A 21,608-nucleotide genomic window follows, 5' to 3' on the forward strand; every position below is an offset into this window, starting at 1 on the left:
TATTGTGTTTCTGTTGGGTATCATTCAGTGTTGCTTACTTGCCAACATAATTTTTATTCAGATGATTCTTACTGCCTATTTTATGGAGGCAGATATATATGTATATATATATATTCCCTTATAATGAAAGATCAGATAAAAACCTCTACTTGAGATTAAATGCACAAAATGCTTTTATTACTCTAAGCAAATAAGTTAAATCGCAGTTCCAATTATACAACTTCAGCTCATTTATGCATACAGTAGTTCACTGGTTTAATACACAATGAACAACTGAAGGATGATCCATCATTACTCTGGTACTCCTGGGCAAAAAACCCAAACTGTTTCCTTATTAGAATACAGGTAGTAGCAACAAAAAAGAAAATTTAATGGTATTTCACACTAACAATTTAAGATTTAGAATTTAATCATGAAATACGTATTTGGAAATGGCAGAAAATAGCATTTTAAGCTGATAGTCTATTCTTTAAATCTTAAAGTGATTTCTGTATGGGGTACTTGCTAGCCAGAAAATCGGTATTTTGTACATGCTCAGGTATCCAAATAGAGAAATAGGACTCCCCCCGCCCCCCACCAGGTTTTCCCTCCTTACAGGTACACACAATATATTGTTAAAGTTTTTTTCAAGTGGAATACTCATGAGGGTAGGTAACCAGTCAGTAGTGGCAAGGTTAGCCCTCAGCTTCTGTGTGCAACAGGGCTAGGTCCCTTTGATCCATGCAGAGAGCTTTCATGCATTTAGTTTAGTGCATATAATGTGGTTATAGAATCAGGAAATTTTTTAACATTTGCTTTTTACTAGGCAAGTTAATTCACCCAGCATAAGTTGAACAGTGACAGCATTTTTCACAAAGTCCATGATTCACTTTCATGTTAACTCCTCAAAAACAAGCATCCTATTGTAAAGTCCCAGTGCTAATTAAACAGTAAACAAACATTTGCCTTTATGGGTATTTTACAGGTTTACTTACAAAACTGAGCATGTGTATATTTATTTTTAAAACTCAAATATTTAAACTTGCAGAAGCTGTGCCTACAAGCAGTCAAATATATAAAGCAGGTTTTAATAAAATGTAGTCAAAAATGAATACTTCAATTGTAGATACTACATTTTATTCAAGGCCTAAGCTTCCAAAGCAGTGTAATCCTCCCTTTCATAAATTAGGCATAATGTTTCAAGTTAAAGATTGGGTGTTCATCCTTTCACCATCTTTATGTGTGAATGGACATAATGTTAATAGACTCCTAATAGATACCTCAGGTAAATTACAATACAGGGCATTCTTGGGGCCAAGCAACAGTGAATATTTTTAAAAGGTAATGAAAGCAAATACCTTGGAATTTTAGTTTTGTTGAATGACCAGTGAAACAACTCTTGCTAACCTTAATGTGGAACTAGAAACAAACAATGTGAAGTTGTTTCTGCTTATTCTCCCACGACTTCTGAGTTAACGTAGCCTGTTTCTGATGCAATCCACATTGCATCTGTGGATTTTATGCATTTTGGAAAAAATACATCTGTACAGCCTTCTTTAAGTTACTAAATGCCTGAAGGTAATCTGTCCTCCCCTCAAACACTTCCTGTGGCATAAGCATGAGGTGTACAGAGCAATGCAAGAATAGGTGACTCCAGTCCAAGATAAGAAAATAGAATGGATTTCCTTGGTTGTGAGTTTTCAGATGTGCTCGTAATTCAGGTGCACAGTGGTAGCGAGAGCAGATACCTCAGAATCCGGGAATACTAGAGGTTGAGCAGCAGGCTGCTAAGTGACTCAAAAGACTGGCTAGTGACACCATTCTGTACCAGTAGAGACTGCGGTTTGAACCGTGCACATCCCGTGGCTCATGCACTGCCTTATGATCGGTAGTCCTTTTTGCTGTAGGGCTTGTTTCGCAATATGTTATCAATCTCATTTACCACGTGTGATGTCATCTTTGGGAGAACCTGAGGAGCAGAAGTACAGAGGATATGGTTAGTACTTGATGGTCATTTGTTCATTGTGTAATATTAAACAGAGTCGTCTAGACTTGTATACGTTTATAAACCACAACTAGATGTAAGCCCGCCACCCAGACTGTAAGCTCCTTGAGGTCAGGGACCTTGTTTTTTTCACCATTGCATCTCCTGTGATAAGAGTGCTTGGCTCATAGTTGGTGCTTAGAAGTATTGCTGAACTGAATAAAGGCATAATGTATAAATGAAGGCTCATAGAAATACAATGAGTCACAGAATTTCAGATTTTCTAATGGCCACATAAAAGTGAAAAGAAACGTGAAATTAACATTTTTACTCCATTTATCTAAAACATTTCAACATGTCAGCATAGAAAATTAAAATGCCCTACATATTTTAAGTACTCAGTCTTTCAAATCCTGTACATTTAACACTTACAGTGCATCTCCATTCTGATAAGCTGGTTTCATGCACTAAAAGGCCATTTGTGGCTAGAGGCTAGGGTTGTGGACAGCACAGGTCTAGAGACTTAAGGAGAGATTCTCTCTCCCTGGTGGTCACAACCCTGGTGAAGGGTGGCCAGGGGTTAACAGGCATCCCTCGTAGCTGGACTGGCTTGGAAAACTGAGCAGTCTGAGATGGAGGGAAGAAAGTGTAGAGGGTGGTGATGGTAGGAATTAGGGGGAAAGGGAAGTTGGGGTCATCAGCATGGAAGGCCTCGAATGCCACTGTTTGGAGTTGGGACTTGATTCTTGGCAGCGGGGAACCTCTCAGGACTTCTGAGCTGGGAGCAACCCCGTCAGACACCTAGAGGTAGCTTGAAGGAGATGGAAAGGGAACCCAGATGTTAGACATTTCTTGCTGCTGGAGCCAGAGATGATAAAAACAGTGACTAGTTAGTGGCAGTGGAGTAGAAAAGGAGAGTGGCTGGGAGAGACCCTTTGGAGGCCGAGGAGGATTTCAAGACTGAAGGACTGGAAGGATGGAGATGTTGATCGTTGAGCCTGGGAACCACAGGAGGAGTGTGGAGTACGAGAGGTTTTTGAAGTAGGAGGTGTTGAGATGAAGGTGCCTGGGGGATATCCGCGTTGGCACGGCGGCTCGGCTTGTAGGGAGCCGGGTGGAGCTGTGGATTGGTGCCGGCAGGAGGGCTGGAGTGGAGGGTTTGTGAGTTGCTTGCCACGGACATGCCTACCCACTGAAGCCTTGGGAGAGGACGAGCTCACCCAAGGCTAGAATTTATCCTGAGAAGGGACCACATTACACCATAAGGCAAGGGACAGAGGCAGACTTCTTCCTAGGAATAGACTGACCCTGTGTGGAGACTGTGGCAAAAGACAAGACAACGGTGGCGGCCAGTTTTGAGGTTTCGGCCTTGCCCTTCCTCTGCTGCTGTCATGTTGGCCGGGGTGACCTAGTCTCCACTCAAGTGCTAGTCTCAAAAGCCTGAGGGTTTGGCAGAATAGTAGAGCTATTCCGCCTGAGAAACTAGTTCTGGGTAACGGTTTCCTATCTGGAGCTAAAGGGGGAGAGTTTAATTTCCCACCAGCTTAGGAGTCTCAGAGAATTGAAATGAGTATGTTCTTTTAAATGAGACTGCAACAAAGAGAACCAAATCTAGAAAGTAGATTTGTGGGAAGTTTTGTCTAAAATACAGTGGGTTAGCCGTGTGAGGAGAAAAAATTCTTCATTCATTACGCCAAAGTAAATTTCAGATAGATTTAAACATTAAAAAAAGAAACCATAAAACTACTTGAATAAAACATGAAAAATGTATATATAGTGTTGTAAGACTTAAATTTTTAAGAAGCCATACATCCAGAATTTTATGTGAAGTCGCCCAATTTTTTAATGCTGGCAACTGTTGTAAAACATTTTCATCCACTACAGATTACACAAACATCCCACAGGCTACCAGTTTGGCAACCTTGCTGTTCTACTGACTGGAATAACTGGTGGGCTGAGGACACCAGGGAAGGAGTGGTGAGGGGAGATGAGCCCCGGATGTGAGAAGGGCCTGACCACTGAGAAGCCTGGATTTCTCTGAGCAGGTGATGGGGAGCCTCAGGATGGGGAGAGAATTGCTTCTGTCTACTTTTTAGGTTTTTTAGGGTGGGGGCCTGTGCAGGTGATGGCAGGCTTCCTGCAGCTGTGGGGTCTCCTCTCCAGTCTTGCCCACTTAACTGAGGCTCTGATTTCTATGTCCCTCCAATTTATGCATGTCTTAGGCACGTTCCATCCCTTGGAGCAGCTGACTCTGAAATTTCCTTTTTTTGACAACTGTTGGCACTGCACACTTTATCCTGCATCCAGTCCCACCACTGCTGGGTGCCCCTGGCTGCCCAGCCACAACTTGCCTAGGGTGGAATTTTCGGTGCTGGGCTGGCCGGAGGTAGGAGTGGAAAGGGGGAGGGGATGATAAAGCCTCCAAGGTAGCAGCCTCCCAGCTTGGGTAATGGTCCCTTTTCCGTTGACCGTTGGAGCATCTCTTCCCCCCCATCCTGCTATCAGCCTGAGCCTTGCTAGGGGGCAAATGCTTTGGGAAGATGATGGACTCAGAGTTTTCCTCTGAAATATATATATAATTTTTTTAAAGTGTTTATTTTAAATCTTTTGCTACCTGGAATACTCCTCCAGCCATGGAGTTACTTTTTTTTTTTTTTTTTTTAAACCATTCCCAGCTAGTAGTAACTCCTCCTGGGATGGCAGTGGTCACTCTGTTAGCATGATAGGAATCCCAGTTTCTCCCTCTTGGCTAAGCCACCAGCAAGTCATGGTGTCTGTGTGCAAAGCCTGTGGAATCCATCCACTTCACCTCCACGGCCACCATCCTCGCTAGCCCCAGCCACCATCTCCTGTCACCTGGGCAACTGCCTTTGCCTTTCTTCATTCCACTTTCTACACAGCAGCCAGCACCATCTTTAAAAGTTCAAATAACAGCATGTCCCTCTTAAAATGCTCCCAAGGATTTGTGGCATGTACAACAAGACTAACCTGTTCAGCGTCCTGTGAAATCTGTCTCCTGCCTGCGTCCACTTCAGTGCACCCACTGCCCCTTGTGTTCACGACACGTTGGCCACATTAGCCTTAGGCTGGCGGTTTCTGGAAAAAGCCAAGTTCCTTCCCCTCTCCAGGCCTCTGCACTGTTCCCCACTGTGTCTGGAATGCTCATGCTTGGGTGTTGCACATTTCTCCTCTTCCCTGAGCTTTAGAATATGCATATCCCAGACAGGCCTGGGGCAAAAACATCACCTAAAGTAGGCCCACCCCCTTCTCAATTAGTCTCTATCACAGAACCCTCTTCAGTTACTTAATAGTCCTCACATTTTGAAATTATTTCATGTTTATTACGTGCCTCTCCCACTGGAATGTAAACTCTTTGAAGCTCGGACAGTATCATTCTTGTTTCCTATGGTGTCTCCAGTGCCTGGTACATAGTAGGTGCTCAAAAGATGTGAATGAACTAAGGGACAGATTTCTGAATTCACTCTCAGCCAGCCTGTGAGCTCGTGAGGGCAGAGGCCTTTTGTTTTTCTCAGCACTCTGCCTAGCGTGGTGCCAAACGTCTAATACATAGGAACTATGAATGGAATTGAAATCCTTGGATTTTCCATTGTGTACACACTGTACCTCGATTTCCTCCATTGTCATTCCTCCTTGTCTTTTCCCAGAGCATGAGTGAAAATAAGGTAGGGGTGGTTTTCATAAGAGGGAGCATTCCCCATGCAGGGATGGAAGCCCACAGAATCCAGGAGGAGTTGGGGGCCTGCAAGGGGTTCTTTGTGGCAGGGGCAGAGGTGATTACCCTGCTGCAGAGCCCTAAGAAAGTGATGGGGGGAGGGAGGTTGGCACCATTTATCTCCCAGCATATCCTGGGCTATTTGCCAAAAGGGTTTTAAACATTTCAAAAAGTTTAATGACGTTTGTTCCCACGTCCATGTGTTTCCTTTTGGGAGGGTTCACAAGGCTTGCTTCAGGGACAGGTGGGCGGGGGAGACCGTCCTGTTCCCCTGGGAGCAATAGGAAACTACACATCCATACTGGTTTTGGTGGGTGGTGGCTGTGGCAAGAGTAGTGGGCAGGCTCCTCCTCAGGACCCTCGGGCTGAGAGTGGCACAGGCTCAGGACTGAGGTGTGGCCTTCGGGGGTAGGGGATCGTCACAGTAGCCACCAGCCCCACCCTCTCCACAGATGGAATTCCCAGGAACATCTCAATCCCACTTCCCCTCTCACTGCCCTTACGGGCTCCCCAGAGTACAGCTGCAGGCTCCTACCAGTTCCTGTCCGTGTGGAGGAAAGAGTGGGTGGTTAGTCCTGAATTGGCTGCTAGGGAAGATGTGATCCTGGAAGTCCAAAATAGAATTTTGAGCCTAGTTCCTCTTTCAAATGCGGGAAACATTCATTCCACAGGTATTTGATGGCTGACTAAGGGATATGTAGTATGCTGGGAACTGGAAAAGCAGTGGAGATGTGAGAAAGACACAGGTCTCTGACCTCAGGGAGCTTCCTGTCCAGCAGGGGAGACGGGTAATTCTATCACACGATCATAAATGCTGTGATGGAGGGGGAAGAACACAGGATGCTGTAGGAGCAGAAGGGGGCGGTTGGCACGATGTAGGTTGGCAAATATTTGGGGAAAGAACTAATGAATAAATGATGTACATACATTGTCCTGTGGCTGTTACATTTCAGGCAGGTTTTTATGGTAAGTCCTGGGAACCCCGTCGCCCAGTGTCACATTGCTTGGGTCTTGGAATGCACTATCCCACAACCCATCCTGAAGAATGAGCTTTGAGAATATCGCCTCTTCATAAGAGGACACCCTTGGATCCATGTACACTAAAGGTTCTATTGCTGCTTGTGCCTTTGCCCCCTGCACCCCCATCCTCTCCACCCCCCATCTAGGAACAGGTAGTCTTTGGGAAGCCATGACACAATGAAGGACAGAGGTGGAGAGAGATGGGACACTGCCTGGGGACATCTTCTGAGGACCATGATACCCCTGGAGTTTGGTGGGAAGGGCCGTAGTACTTGCCTGAATGGCACCGAGGTTTTCAATGAGTTGTTCAGGAGTGGAGGACCCCAGGAGCACGGAACTCACACCTTCATTTCTCAGGCACCATGCTGGGAAGAAAGAACACATGGTCAGGATGTCAAACACTTCTTATTGATTAGCTTCTAAACACCACCTGTAACCCCCACTGTTGCAACCGAAACTTAGTAACTTTGGGGGGGGGGGAGGATAGACAATGCTCTCCAGGATTAAAGACCTCAGCAGCAACCCCTATCCTGCAGAGAGTTTAGTAGAATCTGTGCATTTGAGTTCATGGCTTAGGGCTCACACACTTTCTGCATGAGGACTTGCCTCAACGGCTGGGGTATCCAGTCGAGCTGTCCACCCCAGGACCACGTTCTTGCTCCTGAAAACACCTGACCCTGCTCCCCGGCAGACGTCTGCATTCCTGTTTCCATCTTGGCCCACAGTCTGTCTTTCTCCATCTTATTCATGCTCTTTTTCCTCATCTGTTTTAGAGTCCTGTAGACCCTGGGTATCTTGTTCTTTGATTCTATCCACCTGTCAAACTCAGGATTTCCCTTTCTTCCTAGTCCAAGATTCAACCTGCCAGCCTTCAACCCTTCACTTCTCTCCTTCTGCCTCTCTAGCAACCTCCACCCTTAAACCCTCTATCCAGCCCTGTCCCCTCACTCTTGGCAGATGACCTGGCTTCCTACTGTATGTAGAAAATTAAGTCTATCAGGTGGTATATTCCTCAATAACCCACAAGCACACATCCACACCCTCCAGTTTCAGAAGATGATGTGTCTGGTTTCTGTTCAAGGGCGAAGTCTGCCCTGGATTGAATTCCTGTTGCCTTTTCTTGGACTTGATCATTGTTTCTCACTTTCTCTCCTGAATTTTAAATTTCTTACCACCTCCTTTATCAAATTTGTCCCATTCTAAAATTAGCCTACCTAACTTCTAAACTTCTAAAAGGCTAGTTTAGACTCCCTGAGAGGACTCCTTTGCCCTCTAGTCCCCTTCTTACCGTGTCAGAAGCCAAGTTCCTTAGGAACCTCCTTGTGATTACAGTAGATGTCTGCAACTAGAGGTATCTGTAGACGCCTAGATGCAGTGTCTGCTGGACACCCTGCCAGGTGTCCCACGGGCACTGCACACGGCTTGCTACTTACTACTAAGCCTGTCTTTCTTGTGTTCCCAGTCTCATTTTGGGGCCATCACCCAGCAACTTGGCCTTCTAATCCCCAAACCATGGTGTTATCCTTAGGAACTGTCCTTTTTCTGAGCCCGCATTCCCTTTTAATTGCCACATCTAGTTGATTATTCCTAAATATTTCTGTGATCCAGCATGCATCAGAATCACCTGGAGGGCTCAAAAAACGACAGGGTGCCACCCCTGAGTTTCTCACTTGAGAAGGGCTAGAGTGGGGCCCGGGGATCTGCATGTCAAACAAGCTTCCAGGTGCTGCTGATGCTGCTGGTCCAGGGACGATGCTTTTTCTGAAAACAACTTTGTTGGGGTAAAATTCCCCCGTTTAATCATTCAATGATTTTTCATAAGTTTATCAAATGTGCAACCATCACCACTTACAGTTAATCCCATTTCTACCCCCCAGTCCCAGGAAACCACTCATCTACTTTGTACCCCTATAAATTTTATTACTTCTGGACATTGAATTTAAATGGAGTCCTATAACCTGGATCCTTTGTGTCTGACTTCTTTCACTCAGCATGATATTGGTAAGGTTCACCCACGTTAATAGCATTTATTAGTAAATATTTCTGTTTTTGCTGAATAGCATTCTATCATGTGGATGTGGCCCACACTTAGAGAATCACTGCTCTGGTTCCACTGCCCACGTCCTCATTCAGGACCTCACTGTCTCTCTCCTGCACAGCTGGTTTTCCCACCTCTTGACTGGATTTCCCCCTCCCTTTCCCCCATAATCTGTCACAGGAGTGACAAGAACAGCACATTTCCCAGGTACAAATCGATCATGTCATGCCTGGTTAAAAGTTCTTCAACATGTATCTCACATAATCATTGTCTTATAAGATGAAGCTCTCATTTCTCATCCTGACAAACTTACTAGGAAGCCTGCCTCTCCAGCTTCGTGTCTTCTCACTCCCTGCCTTGAACTTTGGGCTTCAGCAGCACTGAACTGTTGGTAAATCCTTTCCATCCCCAAACATCATGCTGTTTTTCTCAAGTCCTCTGTTCAAGTGTACCCTTGGCCTGGAATGTCCCTCTGCCTCAATCCCTCCTCAGTCATTTGAGACTCCTCATGGGTACTGTCTTCTCCCACAGCCCTTCCCTGAATCCCAGGCTGGGTTGGGAGCCCCTACACTTTACTTAACTCCCATAATCCTCTGTGTCCTTGTCAGTTATTTTATTACAACACTGTATTAAAGTTACCTATTTTATTTTCTTGACTTGCCCACCAGGGTGTGAGATAGGTGTTGTTTGCACTTGGATGCTCAGCACCCAGCCTAGTACCTGCACATAGTAGGTGCTTATTACATGTTTGTTGAATAAACACAGGTGTGAATGATTGATGGGTGTCCCCAAGTATTCCTTCTGCCCCGTTTGCTCAGGCCCTGCAACAGATCCTCTTAAGCTGTTACCAGGCTCTGGCCTTTTGAGGCAATCACTAAATCTTTCCACATGGGCAAAATAATACTCCATATAGGCAAAACGCCAAGGGATCCAGGACCTTTTTTTGTTCCCTGGCTGCATTGTTTCCTGCTTTGCACTTAGAGAACTCTTTTGGCTCTGGTGTTAAGTGTTGAGGTCAAAGCCGGGCACTGGGAAAATTCTTGCCCATAAACTACCTGATGTCAGCAACAGCCAATTTTCTCCATGGGCTGTAGGGCATAGGAGAACCAACTGGGCAGAACTGGCCAGCGTGATAACACATGCAGATGATTCTAGCTTCTAAGCAAGTGTCAGCAACAGCCCTGTCCAGAAAGCCTAGGAGCAAAGTGTGAAGGCTGGCTCCAGTGCAGGTGTGTGACATGGGAGGCAGCCCACACTTGAGTTCAAGCGGTTTGTTTCCTGCCAGAGGATCCTCCCTCCCCCTACTCCCTTCTAGCTGATCAAAGGTAATATGCCTGGAAATAATTTCCCTCTTGGTTTGAGAGTTCTGCGCTTAAAAGCGAAACTACTTGTTTATAAAGAAGGAAAAAAAAATGACAGGCAAGCAAGACATCTGGGGGCACAGAGGGAGGAAAGGGAGAATCAAAGCATGTTTTAACTTAGACTCAGACTGTAACGAGTCTTTCATGCATATCTAACATCCAGTGAAAGTTTAAATCTGGTCAAGATTTCCTCTTGAGGACACTTCTCTTTCAGAGCTAAATTCAAAACTCACTATCATGTTACCACCTAAAACTGTATTTTGAACCAACCGTATTTCAAGAAGAGATGTTTCCCTGCTTGTCACACTGACCACACACCATGGCTAGGAATGGACGGAGTTGTAGTTCCGAGGTGTCTCATTCTTTGCAAACAGAGCTTACTGAGCTTACTGAGCACCTACTCTTTGCTTTATATATATAATTTCCCTTTACTCAACAAATTTGTAAGATCTGTGTTACATGCATTTTATAGATGAGAAAATTGATAGGTTAAATAACTTGCTTATGGTCAAATGGCCAATACTTTTTACAACAAGCTATAGGGATGCTAATAGTCACATTATTCTTTGACTTTTTTTTTTTTTTGGAAGGACTAAAACAAGTCCTGTATATATGTACCTGGGTAAATGATAGTCCCCACCCTCTCCCCAACTACCTCCTGTTTCTGTCTCCAGCTGCAGCCATTCCTTGCCTTCCAACCACAGAAGGATCTTGCATCTAACTATTATTGTGTCACGTTGTTTTGTTTTCATAGAACTTGAGTTTTTTATGTCCTTATTTCACTGTATTGGAATAGCCCCAATTCCTGCTGTTTCTTAACCCTTGGGAATTTTTTCTAGAATCTACACCCATTTTACTCTTTTCTCATAGCTACCCTGTGGATTTTTTTTTTTTTTTGTAACTTTCAGTTTCTTCATTTGTGAGGTGGAGATAATGATTGCAAGTACTCCCTTAACATCTGTAAGGTAGGGCAAGTGACAGCATACAGCTCAAGGGATTGTTCTGATGCTTAAGGAGATGAGACTGTGAGCATGAAGCGCTACTGTGGAGCAAGGGAGCTGAAAGTCTACAGGCTTTTCTGTTCGGTACCTAGCCTCTAAGCTACCTGTGACTATTGGAGATGTGAATTGAAATGTACTGTAGGTATAAAATACATTCTGGATTTTGAAGACTTAGTATGAAAAAAAGAATATAAAATATCTCAATAACTTTTTATAGTCATTGTGTGTTAAAATGATAATGTTTGGGCCATTACTGGGTTAAATAAAATCTGTCATTAAAATTAAGTTCATCTATTTCCTTTTTTTTAGTATGGCCACTAGAAAATTTAAAATTAAATATGTGGTTCACATTCTGTTTCTATTGGACAGCACTGGTACATGTGGTTTTCAGCCATACGAGTGACCATGATGGTTCCTCAACTCCACAGTTAGAGCACTTTCATGGCCCCTCAGGAAGTTGCAGAGTGAAGCTGCTCCTCTAGGATAGGCTTCCATGGGGTAGTAGCCTTGGGCCCCTGGCACCCCCAGCCCTGCATCTGGCCTGTCACCAGCCCCACCTTAGCTTCCACAGGGAGGGAAAATTAAGCCAGAAGAAATGGATGTCACTACACAATTGAGGGCTGCTCATGTCAGACACCATGAGGATGTATGTGTTTTCACTTGTTCTCATTTAAACAGTGTTCTAAGGGATAGAGGAAGGAAATGTTTTAACATGTAGAAAATTCTAGGGAACTTTGAAAACTTTGTTTTAGATAAATTAACCAGGAGCTTATGCTTCAGAGATCAGTCTGCCCCTTACACTAGATACTTTATCATGATAGGGATGTGAAAACTATTTTCTGTGATCTAGCAAAGCCTCCCCTCCCCGGTAATTTTCTTACCAACGGCTAGCTGAGGTAGTGTGCATCCCAGACGCTCAGCAATTGGGGAAAGGTCTTTTAGTTTGTTTTGCTGTTTTCGGCCTTCTTCACTTACAATTCTTTCCTTCAGCCACTGGTAGCACTAGGGAGAAGAAGATCATTTAAATGTTAATGGCTGGTAAGGGTTTGAGGCAAAGATTGTTAAATCGGTAAAATAGGAGGCCCTCATGGTGAATTCCTGAATCTTCTTCCCTAAACTTTATGTTTTGTGGTGACCAGATGCCTGTGCTTTTAGGCAAAGAAATGTTCCCCATGGTCTCACTCCTTGTTTATTGGTTCAAGACAGATTGATTTTGACTAATAGTCACCATTCAAATCCATCAACATGCATGAAAGTTATTAAAATCCTGACATACAATTATATATAGTTTGCTAAGTGAAGGAAATGATGTTTCTTATTGCAATAGCCCAATTTTAGAATGTAGAAAAAAAAATTGACATTTCAGCAAGGTATGTTAGGTTTCCTTTTTGTCAAGAAGGCTGGGTGCCAAGCTTTCTGTTCAAAGAAAGCCATTATCTTAACATTCTTTTGTAATTATCTTTCTCCCTCTTGCTAGTCTCCTATTTTTTTTTTAAGATTGTATTTATTTGAGAGAGAGGGAGCATGCACGAGCTGGGTGAGGGGCAGGGGGAGAAGCAGACTCCTCGCTGAGCAGGGAGCCCAATGTGGGGCTCGATCCCAGGACTCTGGGATCATGACCTGAGCCAAAGGCCGCCACTTAACCAACTGAGCCACCCAGGTGTCCTGCCAGTCTCCTATTCTTACAGCAGGGTTTTCTTTTTCTTTTTAAGATTTTAATAGAGAACGAGCACAAGTAGGCAGAGCGGCAGGCAGAGGGAGAGGGAGAAGCAGGCTCCCTGGGAGCCCGCTGCAGGGCTCGATCCCAGGGCTCTGGGATCATGACCTGAGCCGAAGGCAGACGCTTAACACACTGAGCCACCCAGGTGCCCCACAGCAGGGCTTTCTTGTGAGCTCTCTCAGCTCCTTCCTCAAAGCAGACAAGCATAACTAAAAGGTACCCAAGTACATTTTTAAAATTTTGAAGTTGATAAAGACTATCCCAAAAGTGTATTATCTTTTATATAGCGAATGAAACTTTAAAAGGTAAGGAAACTCAGAACGGGAAACTCTCTGTAAAACCTCTGAGAAGAGACTGACTCTGATCGGTAGCCTATAAAGTGAGCTAACTTCCTAAATAGAAGGAGACAAATCTTTTAGAACTTCTCAATGCCTTGCTTCCCCAAAGGTTCTGCTCTTATTAAGAAATGAGGGACAGTAGGATGTTCTCTACAAAACACTAAGCAGCAACATCCAAAAGTAACAAATATTTGTAAGAATGTGTTTTAGTGAAAATAATAGAAAACATCCTCCTGTGTGGCAATGTGGACTTTATCTGCTGTGTTTGCGAAATAATTGTCACCGCAGACCTTTACCTTCCCAAAGGCAGCAAATCATCACAGACACTCCACCCACATGATTTCAATAAGGCTGCTTGCTTTTGTTTAAGTACTTTTTTCTTCATTCTAAGACAGTATTTCCAAAGAAAAAGGGTAACCACATTACGTTTTATTATGATTTTTGAAATGATTTTGCAGATGTGAAAAAGAGAAAGGGCAAGCTGCCCCAGTTCTGTTTGCTTTCTAGATCTCAAAGGCGTATGGTCTGGCTCCTCACTTGAGGGTTTGCTTAGGGAGATGGCCAAGAGTCTTCCCAGCTTCAGCTCTGGGAAACCTCAGCTTCTTCCAGGAGGAAGGGTAGCCTGGAGCACCTTTCCAGAGACGACAGCTGGTGCTAGGGGTAATGAGTTGGGCCTTGAGACAATGAACACTGCCATCAGGGCCCAGGAGCCTTCCCTGACCAGACCTGTGTGCTGGGTAGAGAGTGTGCTGGGTCAGAGCGCCCCTGAACTTAACTTCCCCTGTCCTAGTGGAGAAACATTCATTACCAGCCCTCACTTTAGTTTCATAACACCTTTCAGGGGACCGGTAGCCCTGAGCGTTCTTCAAAGGAAAAAATAAAAGGGTTGAAAACCAATCGCTGAATGATTGCTTTTCATTGTAACTAGGAGCGTTCCTGAAGTTTCAATATATACCACACACATAAGGAATGGTTGTTTTATCAATCACTTATAGAACTCCATTTTTGAAACCTTATGTGGAGTGCATTTGTACGCTTAGGGTCGAGTTACAAGTTTGTGTGTATGTGTGTGTGCATTTACACACACGCACACACACAACATAATGAGAGACAGACTTCTAGAAGTAACAAACATCAAACATTCATTTATTGAGTCACTTTCTCCCTACACTCAACACTATAAATCTTGTTGCTTTAATCATTGGAAAACATAAGCAGGCTAAGGTTTATAAAAAGTAGACACATAGTATTTATACTGCTTTTCCTCATACCAAAGGAAACAAGTGTTTTTGGAAATAAATAGCTTTAACTGCTTTGCAAGTGGGAAATGTTAGCATAGAGAGGAGATGAGGCTTAATTAAAATATAAATATGGAAGCGAACCAGTGTTTTTTGTAAGAAGATTGGTGGTGGGTGTGGTTGTGTGCGACAATACACCCAGCTTGTTGACTGGGCAGTCCTCCATGAGTCAAAGCTGATTTTTTTCCTTCCAACCCCATTATACTGCTTACCCCATTGCTGCAGTGACTTGCTCACGTGTTGATCTTTCTCTCTAGCTAAATGGAGGAGGGCAGGGACACGCTTCTTGTTCATCTCAGCATCTCCGGTCCTGACGCAGTGCTTGACGCAGAGCAGGGGCTCCGCCAGTATGACCGTGAGGGAGGAGTCTGAGCAACCAGGGCTCCACAGGGTAAAAAACAGATCTCTTCAATGTTTCCGATGAGCACAGACACCCCCTCTTTATTCCAGTACAACTTTGCGGATAGTCCTGTGTGACTCCGCAGTGCTTGTGGATTCCACACTGTTTCATAATTCACCCCTTCACATATCTAATAAGTCCCCGAGTTACCCCTTGAAGGTGGGGACTGTCGCCTTCTTCCCTGTATCCTAAGCACTCAACACAGAGCCCAGCACTGACTAGATACTCAGTAAATATTTGCCAAAGAAAACATGAGCTTTTCTGCACGGATTAGGGGGCTATTGTTTTTATACAGAAGGCACAAAATTCTCTAATTTTTCCTAAAGCCTATCTATTTGCCATCTCCCAATGCTGTGACCATTGAGCAGGTAATGCTGGGGGTGGGAGCAGTCTGCGGGACTGGCCCTGAAGCCTCCAGTTGGCTGGTTGCTAATAATGGATTGAAACTCAGGCAACATCTATAAAGCCATGGACAGAGTAAGTCACATTCATCTCTGGACTTTGTCTTGGAATAATTTGGCATCCAAGATCACTGACTCTTATAATTTAAACTTCAAAATCTTTGGCTCAAAAGAGCAGCACAGTCTTTTCATATCGAGGTTGAAATCTCTAGGTAAACTGCTGAAGCTAAAAAATTTCCTTCTGAAACTACACCGTGATGTGCAATACTTTTAGTTGCTTAAAGTGAACACCTGGAGTACTCGAACTGCCATTCTTACCCCACCTTGATTCACCTAAGTTTGCATCGTCCTGTTTTCATTTGACAGAGGGGGTACATATTTTTATGATTTTTCTATAAGGCATTTTGCTAGCAACAAGAAAGAGCTGCCCATAAATTTTATTGCACTTTTCATTTCTATTTAAAATGTCTATTTAAAAGCCACACACCTGGTCCGTTGATCAGACTTTGTTGATCTTCCGTTATGGCTCATTTCACCCATTCAACAAACATTTATTGAGTACCTGTCATGTGCCAGGCTCTGTGATGAGCTACCTGAGTTTCAGTGTCTGTCCTAGAGACATTCACAAATCACCGTTTGGTAGCTTGAGGAGTGTTTTGTAGTTGGGGTGCCCCCCTCAGAAGCCGTGTTTGTACTGCCTCCTTATGGAAAATGCCTCTCCTGATGGTGCATGACAGGAGTGGTCATAGCACTTTACTGTTTGGGTCACTGTCATTGGTCTTACAAGTTGGCACATGACCCAAGTTTGGCCAGTCTTCCCTGGACTGAAGTCATAAGGAAAGATAGCTCTCTATTCTCTCACATTACATGTCTGTAAGGATGTAAACCTGCAAAGCAGTTTTCCCACTCCTGACCTCATGGAGAGGACCCGTTTGCAGTAGAAGACAACATCCACATTCAGAGAGAAATAGAGGAGATGGAGAGTCCTAACAATGTACAAGTCTATGGTTGGAGTCAACCCTGAGACCATCTCCATTCCATCCTTCCCAGCGAGTAATTTATATGTTCCCCTTCTTTGATTAAATTAGTTGAATTAAATTCTTTTGCTTGCAACGGGAGAATTCTAAGACTCTGTAAGAAGTGTTAATGGAATAATAGAGGAAGATGCAAATAATTCAGTTTTATAAAGTGAGGACAGGCTTCATAGAGGTGAAGATAGCCAAGCTTTGTCTTTAGTAATGAGGGCTTCCATCACAAGATGAAAAGAAGGGCATTTCTGGGAGGCAAAGGAGAGTACAGGGCTTTTGGATGAACAATACAGTGATGTAACATGGGGAAAGACAAGAACGGAAAAGTGGGCACAACTTAGATCCCAAGGGTATTTCCTTGAATGCTTTTCTGTGGGTTTTGGGTTTTGTCCTATAAGCAATGACTGGGACGTGAGTAACAGATTTTAAGCAGGGTTATGATATGGTCAGATTAGTCTTTCAGAAAGATAATTGGTTGCAGTGATGGGTAGTTGACAAAAGGGGGAAAAAAATTAGGGAATGCAGACAGGAGGTTACTGCAGCAAAACAGGGAAGAAATGATGATGGTCTGAACTGAACAGGGGCTGTGCAGGGATGGGCCATGGTCAGGAAGTGGCCTGGAGGAGTGGGGGCCCCACTAGACAAGAGTGAGGGAGGAGAGGAGGCAGTCTGACATAACCCTTGGCTTCTGACTGGGATGGCCAGATGGAGGGTGGAGGCACGGTTAACCATGAAGGAAGGGTAAGTTCTGGCGGGTGATGACAGATTCCACTAGGCATGACTAATACCCATGGGAGATGTCTAACAGCCACGTGAGGAAGTAGTAGTGTACAGCTGAGCAGTGAAGACGAGGTGGTAACAAAAGATTTTAGAAGTCACTGTTAGAGCGGCGGACCAGATGCAGCCTTCCAGAAAACCCCCAGGTTGTGTTACTTTCTAAAAGACCCCCACCAGATAGGTATTTTTCACACTGCGTTATCTTTCAAATACAAGTTCAGTACTTACAACAGCATGAAATGTCAGTGTCTATTTTATTGGTATAACTTAGAATAGCTAATGTGAAACACCAGCCATTTATTCTGTTTGGGGTAGGGGTAGGTAAAAGCTGCTAACTTATTTATCTTCTTGCCTAGCTTTCAATCTTTAATTTTTTGTTTGTTTCAGTTACTCTATTCAAGTTTCCCCTTTTTTTTAAAGCAATTTTATTTTTCATTTTAAGTTGACTCCATGCCCAGTATGGGGCTCGAACTCACGACTTTGAGACCAAGAGCTGCATCCTCTACTAACTGAGCTAGCCAGGCGCCCCATAAGTGGCATTTCTAAGTGCACATATATTAGTATGGAAAACACTCAGGCTAATGATTTAGGAAGGCCTGAGAGTCTGTGGAGCTCTAAAGAAGCTGCTTTGTGATCAGAAAGAGGCCTTTAACCTGTTGAGAGCCCTTCATGTTTATTGTTAAGGATGTTTCAATAGATGTTGACTTTATCAAAGTCCACAATAGAAATATTTTTCTGAGTTGCTTTTGGACTTAGCCACCTTCAAGTATTTTGTATCTCCTTATTTTATTATTTTTTTTACTTTCTCTTTTTGTTAATGCATTTGTGAAATTTTTTTTTTTTTTAGCTGTTTGTAAGCTTTTTCCAAATAATGATGTAGGTCAGCCAATCTTACACTCCAAATACAGTACAGCTACTTCTTCCTCCATTAGAAACCTGGGTTTGCAGGGAGACAAAAATGTCTTCGGGGGAGATAAACAGAGCCAGGAAACCTGAGTTCTAGTATAAACTCTCTCTATTATGAGTTTATGCTCTTGGATTATTATCTGACCTCTTTGTGCTCAGTTTCTACATCTGGAAGGGTTTGCCCCCTTATAAGGATAGTCACTACTCAGCATATGTGGAAGTACTTTGAGTTTTTAAAAACATCTCTGACGGGGGCGCCTGGGTGGCTCAGTCAGTTAAGTGTCTGCCTTCAGCTCAGGTCATGATCCCGGGGTCCTAGGATCGAGTCCCACATCAGGCTCCCTCCTCAGCGGGGAGTCTGCTTCTGCCTCTTCTGCTGTGTGCTTGTGCTTGTGTGCGCATGCACGCTCTCTCTCTCTCACCCTCTCTCAAATAAATAAAGTCTTAAAAAAAAAAGTCTCTGAAAGAATGTAAGGCAACATGCTTAGCTACACCTGATTAAGAGTCATCTGTATCCATTTATCTTTGTGTGGATTAAAGGAGATGAATAAAAATGCTTAGCCCAATGCTTGGCACGGAGTAGATGCTCAGTAAAATCGCAATTTTCAGTGCTTCCCTTTCTTCTTTGCTCTTTTTGCCTTTCTCCGTTCATACCTTCTTCCCTAAGATGCTTTTAGTTTTTCCTTGCTAACTTACTTAAACTGGGTTCAGAACAATGCACAATTTTCAGAAGCAAGACCACAATTAATATTCTAGATAATTATATTTTGTGATAATGCCAAGCTAGAAATAGGCATGTCACCATGCTTTAGGAGATATTTATATTATATTATTTTAGACAACAAACTAATAGGTCAACTGTAACAAGCAGAAAGAGTGGGAGACCTAGAGCCTTGAGACGGTTCTGATTAGCGAAGCACGCAGTCGTCCCAGCAAGTTGATTACAGGGTTGGTGCTTTGGCCCTAACTTGGGCTGTCCTCCAGCTAACTTTGTGCTTATGGAAGCAAGAGGCTGTGTCAGACTTCTACTTCTTAGGGGCCTCTGCCATGTCTGAATTTTAAAAATGCCAATATTCTCTCTCCCTTGACATTACCATTTGTGATTCTAATGTTATTACACATTGTCTCAAGTTTTTAAAAACAGGTTGTTAATGAGGGCTGTCTGGAGTACTCTCAAATAAATTAATCATCAAGATGTTCTGAATGGAAGTTATTTCATGTCAGTGATGTCAAATATCTTTATGCTTCAGAGAAGAATTTAAACTGTAAGACTACGTGGCCCGTTGATCTCTGCGAAAAACACCAGCCTTGAGCCCGAGTGACAGGCTTGCCTGGCTATGTATCTTGCTTCCCGAACCCTCCCTCTTACCCCACACCCCCACACAGTAAACAACATCAATCCACCTCGAGCCCCACTCAGCTACAGTTGGTTTACCCCAATTGTTTTGTCAAGAAAAGTAAAAATAGATCCTCTCATAAAGAAAAGGGATTTTACATTTCATCAATTTCCAGGGAGGGATGAAATGCCTTCTTTAACATAAGAATAAATAACAGTAGGGATTTGAGCCCTATAAACCTAACCAGAGCACTGGGCATTTCCCCCCAGTCCCCAGAGGAGGGGAATTTTCTGTGCGAACAGACATGGCTGTTCATGTTCATGACTGATGCCGGCCCGGAGCAGAGGTCTCCTGGGGGCTTGAGGGAGCCTGCCTGAGGACACTGGCCAAGCTGGCTCTGCCTGAGCCAGGAAGCACAGGCTGCTGCGGAGCTGTCCTGTTCAGTCTTCTTCCGTCCCTCTCTCCCATCCCCAGATGCTTTTCTAGAAGTGGGGGAAAATACCTTCAGTGAAGCCCTAGAACTCTCAGGCACTCCATTTCCATATTTTCCTGAGATGATTCCACAGGCAAGTGGAGACCATGTCATTGCTCCAACTCCTACAGAAGAAAAAAACTGAGTAAGTTGCTTGTGCAAAGGGAGATCAAAAGTGTGGGAGTGTTTAAAACAGGACTTGGTTAGTTACAGGAAAACGGCTAGTCAGATAAGTAAGTTAATACCAGCAGATGTCTTTCCATTAATATTTATTTATTTAATTTAAAAAACAATTTATTTGAGAGAGAGAGAGAACAGAGAGAGATCACGCGTGGTGGGGAGGGGCAGAGGGAGAAGCAGGCTCCCCGCTGAGCAGGGACCCTGCTCCATCCCAGGACCCTGGGATCATGACCCGAGCCGAAGACAGATGCTTAACCAACTGAGCCACCCAGGCGCCCCTAAAATTGAGTTATTTATAGGTTGTGCTTCATTTTTATGAATCAATTGAACATGTACTGTCAGTTATACGGAGCGGGCCTTGTTTTCAAGCCAAACAAGCCTAAAAACGTGGCTCACTCTTAATTTGCTGATGTCCAAAATGGATGTTTCTTTTTATACTCAGAGACAAACACTGACTTGCACAGGCGAATGCTCCAGTGTTCCACTCGTCCCCTGAGTGCCTATCTAGAGCTTGGTCCATAGCGGCACCGAGCCTACCGCAGAGGAAACACATGGCCAGTGCCAGCAATTATGAGTGTTACTGCTGTTGGCTTTTGTAATCTTTTTTCTCCTTACTCAGCATTTTCCTGCTCTATTTCTTAGGAACCTCTATTTTTTAGGAAGAAAGTTATCTCTGGACACTGTTGTGATACATGAGGCTGAAAATGTGGCTTATTCATGTTTTTTGTATGTCCAACATTCTTATGTATATGTTATATACATAAGAATATATATATACACACACACACACATATACATACACACACACACATATATATGTATGTGTATATATATATGTGTGTGTGTGTGTATATATATATACACATATACATACATACATTTCTTTCCTTTCTTTGAAATTATTACATCTACCTACACAGACATGTAGTGCTAGGCCTGTCAGGCAGTCTTAAACTCCCCATGTCTAACTTAGTTCCAGGCACAGAGTAGAAGATATAGATGTATAGATCCATAATTGTTTCTGGAAAGGCAGTTATAATCTACTCAAAGACGCATGCTTTGGTTAGAGAAGCACCCTACGGAAAAAATGAGTTTACTCATTGTTTCTACCCTTCTTTCTACACGCATTTTTGAACACCTCCTGAGTACAGCTTGTACACCAGTCACAATCTACAACTGCTTGGATTTCATCACTAATACCCTACAGACTACCCTGTAGGCACATTTGATTATTCTGTAGTCAGAAATGGATAGTTCTCACAATCTCTATGTTAATTAGGAACATTAAGGAAAGCATTTTGGTAACACTTTTTTCTGGATCACTGATACTCCTATTGTTAAAAATAATCAGTAAATTTGATTGTGAAGATTACCTATTTTATGGTAGAGCTCTGGTAGCTGAACCTCCACTTTCTCTCTCTGAAAAAGATGGTACTCAGCTTGTTCACAGACCGGTGGGATCATATTGAACTGCCTTGCTACAGAATAGGCTTCCTAGGGAGAAATAAGATTGTAACTGAATTTATACTCATGAGAAATAAGGCTGCTCTATGATTCATATGCATGAGAAAACTTCGTTTCAATGAAATCAGTACAAACCAAGAAACATGTAGGATGCCAAATAATAAGCAAAGT

At 43.5% G+C, this 21,608-nt stretch overlaps 2 protein-coding genes across 4 annotated transcripts in view; one reads left to right on the forward strand and one right to left on the reverse strand.

Annotated features, from left to right (window-relative positions):
- SSR3 (signal sequence receptor subunit 3) overlaps nt 1–21,608 on the forward strand; it is a 60,719-nt gene that overhangs the window by 16,875 nt on the left and 22,236 nt on the right. The window lies entirely within an intron of this gene.
- Nucleotides 150–21,608, reverse strand: part of KCNAB1 (potassium voltage-gated channel subfamily A regulatory beta subunit 1) — a 253,743-nt gene continuing 232,284 nt past the window's right edge. For all 3 annotated transcript variants that reach the window (XM_036122386.2, XM_036122383.2, XM_078070015.1), the window contains 5 exons: nt 21,347–21,467; nt 19,824–19,918; nt 11,998–12,118; nt 6,993–7,081; nt 150–1,948 (listed from right to left, as the gene is read on the reverse strand). In XM_036122386.2, the coding sequence (XP_035978279.1) occupies nt 1,859–1,948; nt 6,993–7,081; nt 11,998–12,118; nt 19,824–19,918; nt 21,347–21,467 (516 nt within the window). In that variant the 3' untranslated portion in view covers nt 150–1,858. The remainder of the gene's footprint in view (nt 1,949–6,992; nt 7,082–11,997; nt 12,119–19,823; nt 19,919–21,346; nt 21,468–21,608) is intronic.

This window comes from Halichoerus grypus, chromosome 1, assembly GCF_964656455.1.
Source record: "Halichoerus grypus chromosome 1, mHalGry1.hap1.1, whole genome shotgun sequence".
Taxonomy (NCBI): Eukaryota; Metazoa; Chordata; class Mammalia; order Carnivora; family Phocidae; genus Halichoerus; species Halichoerus grypus.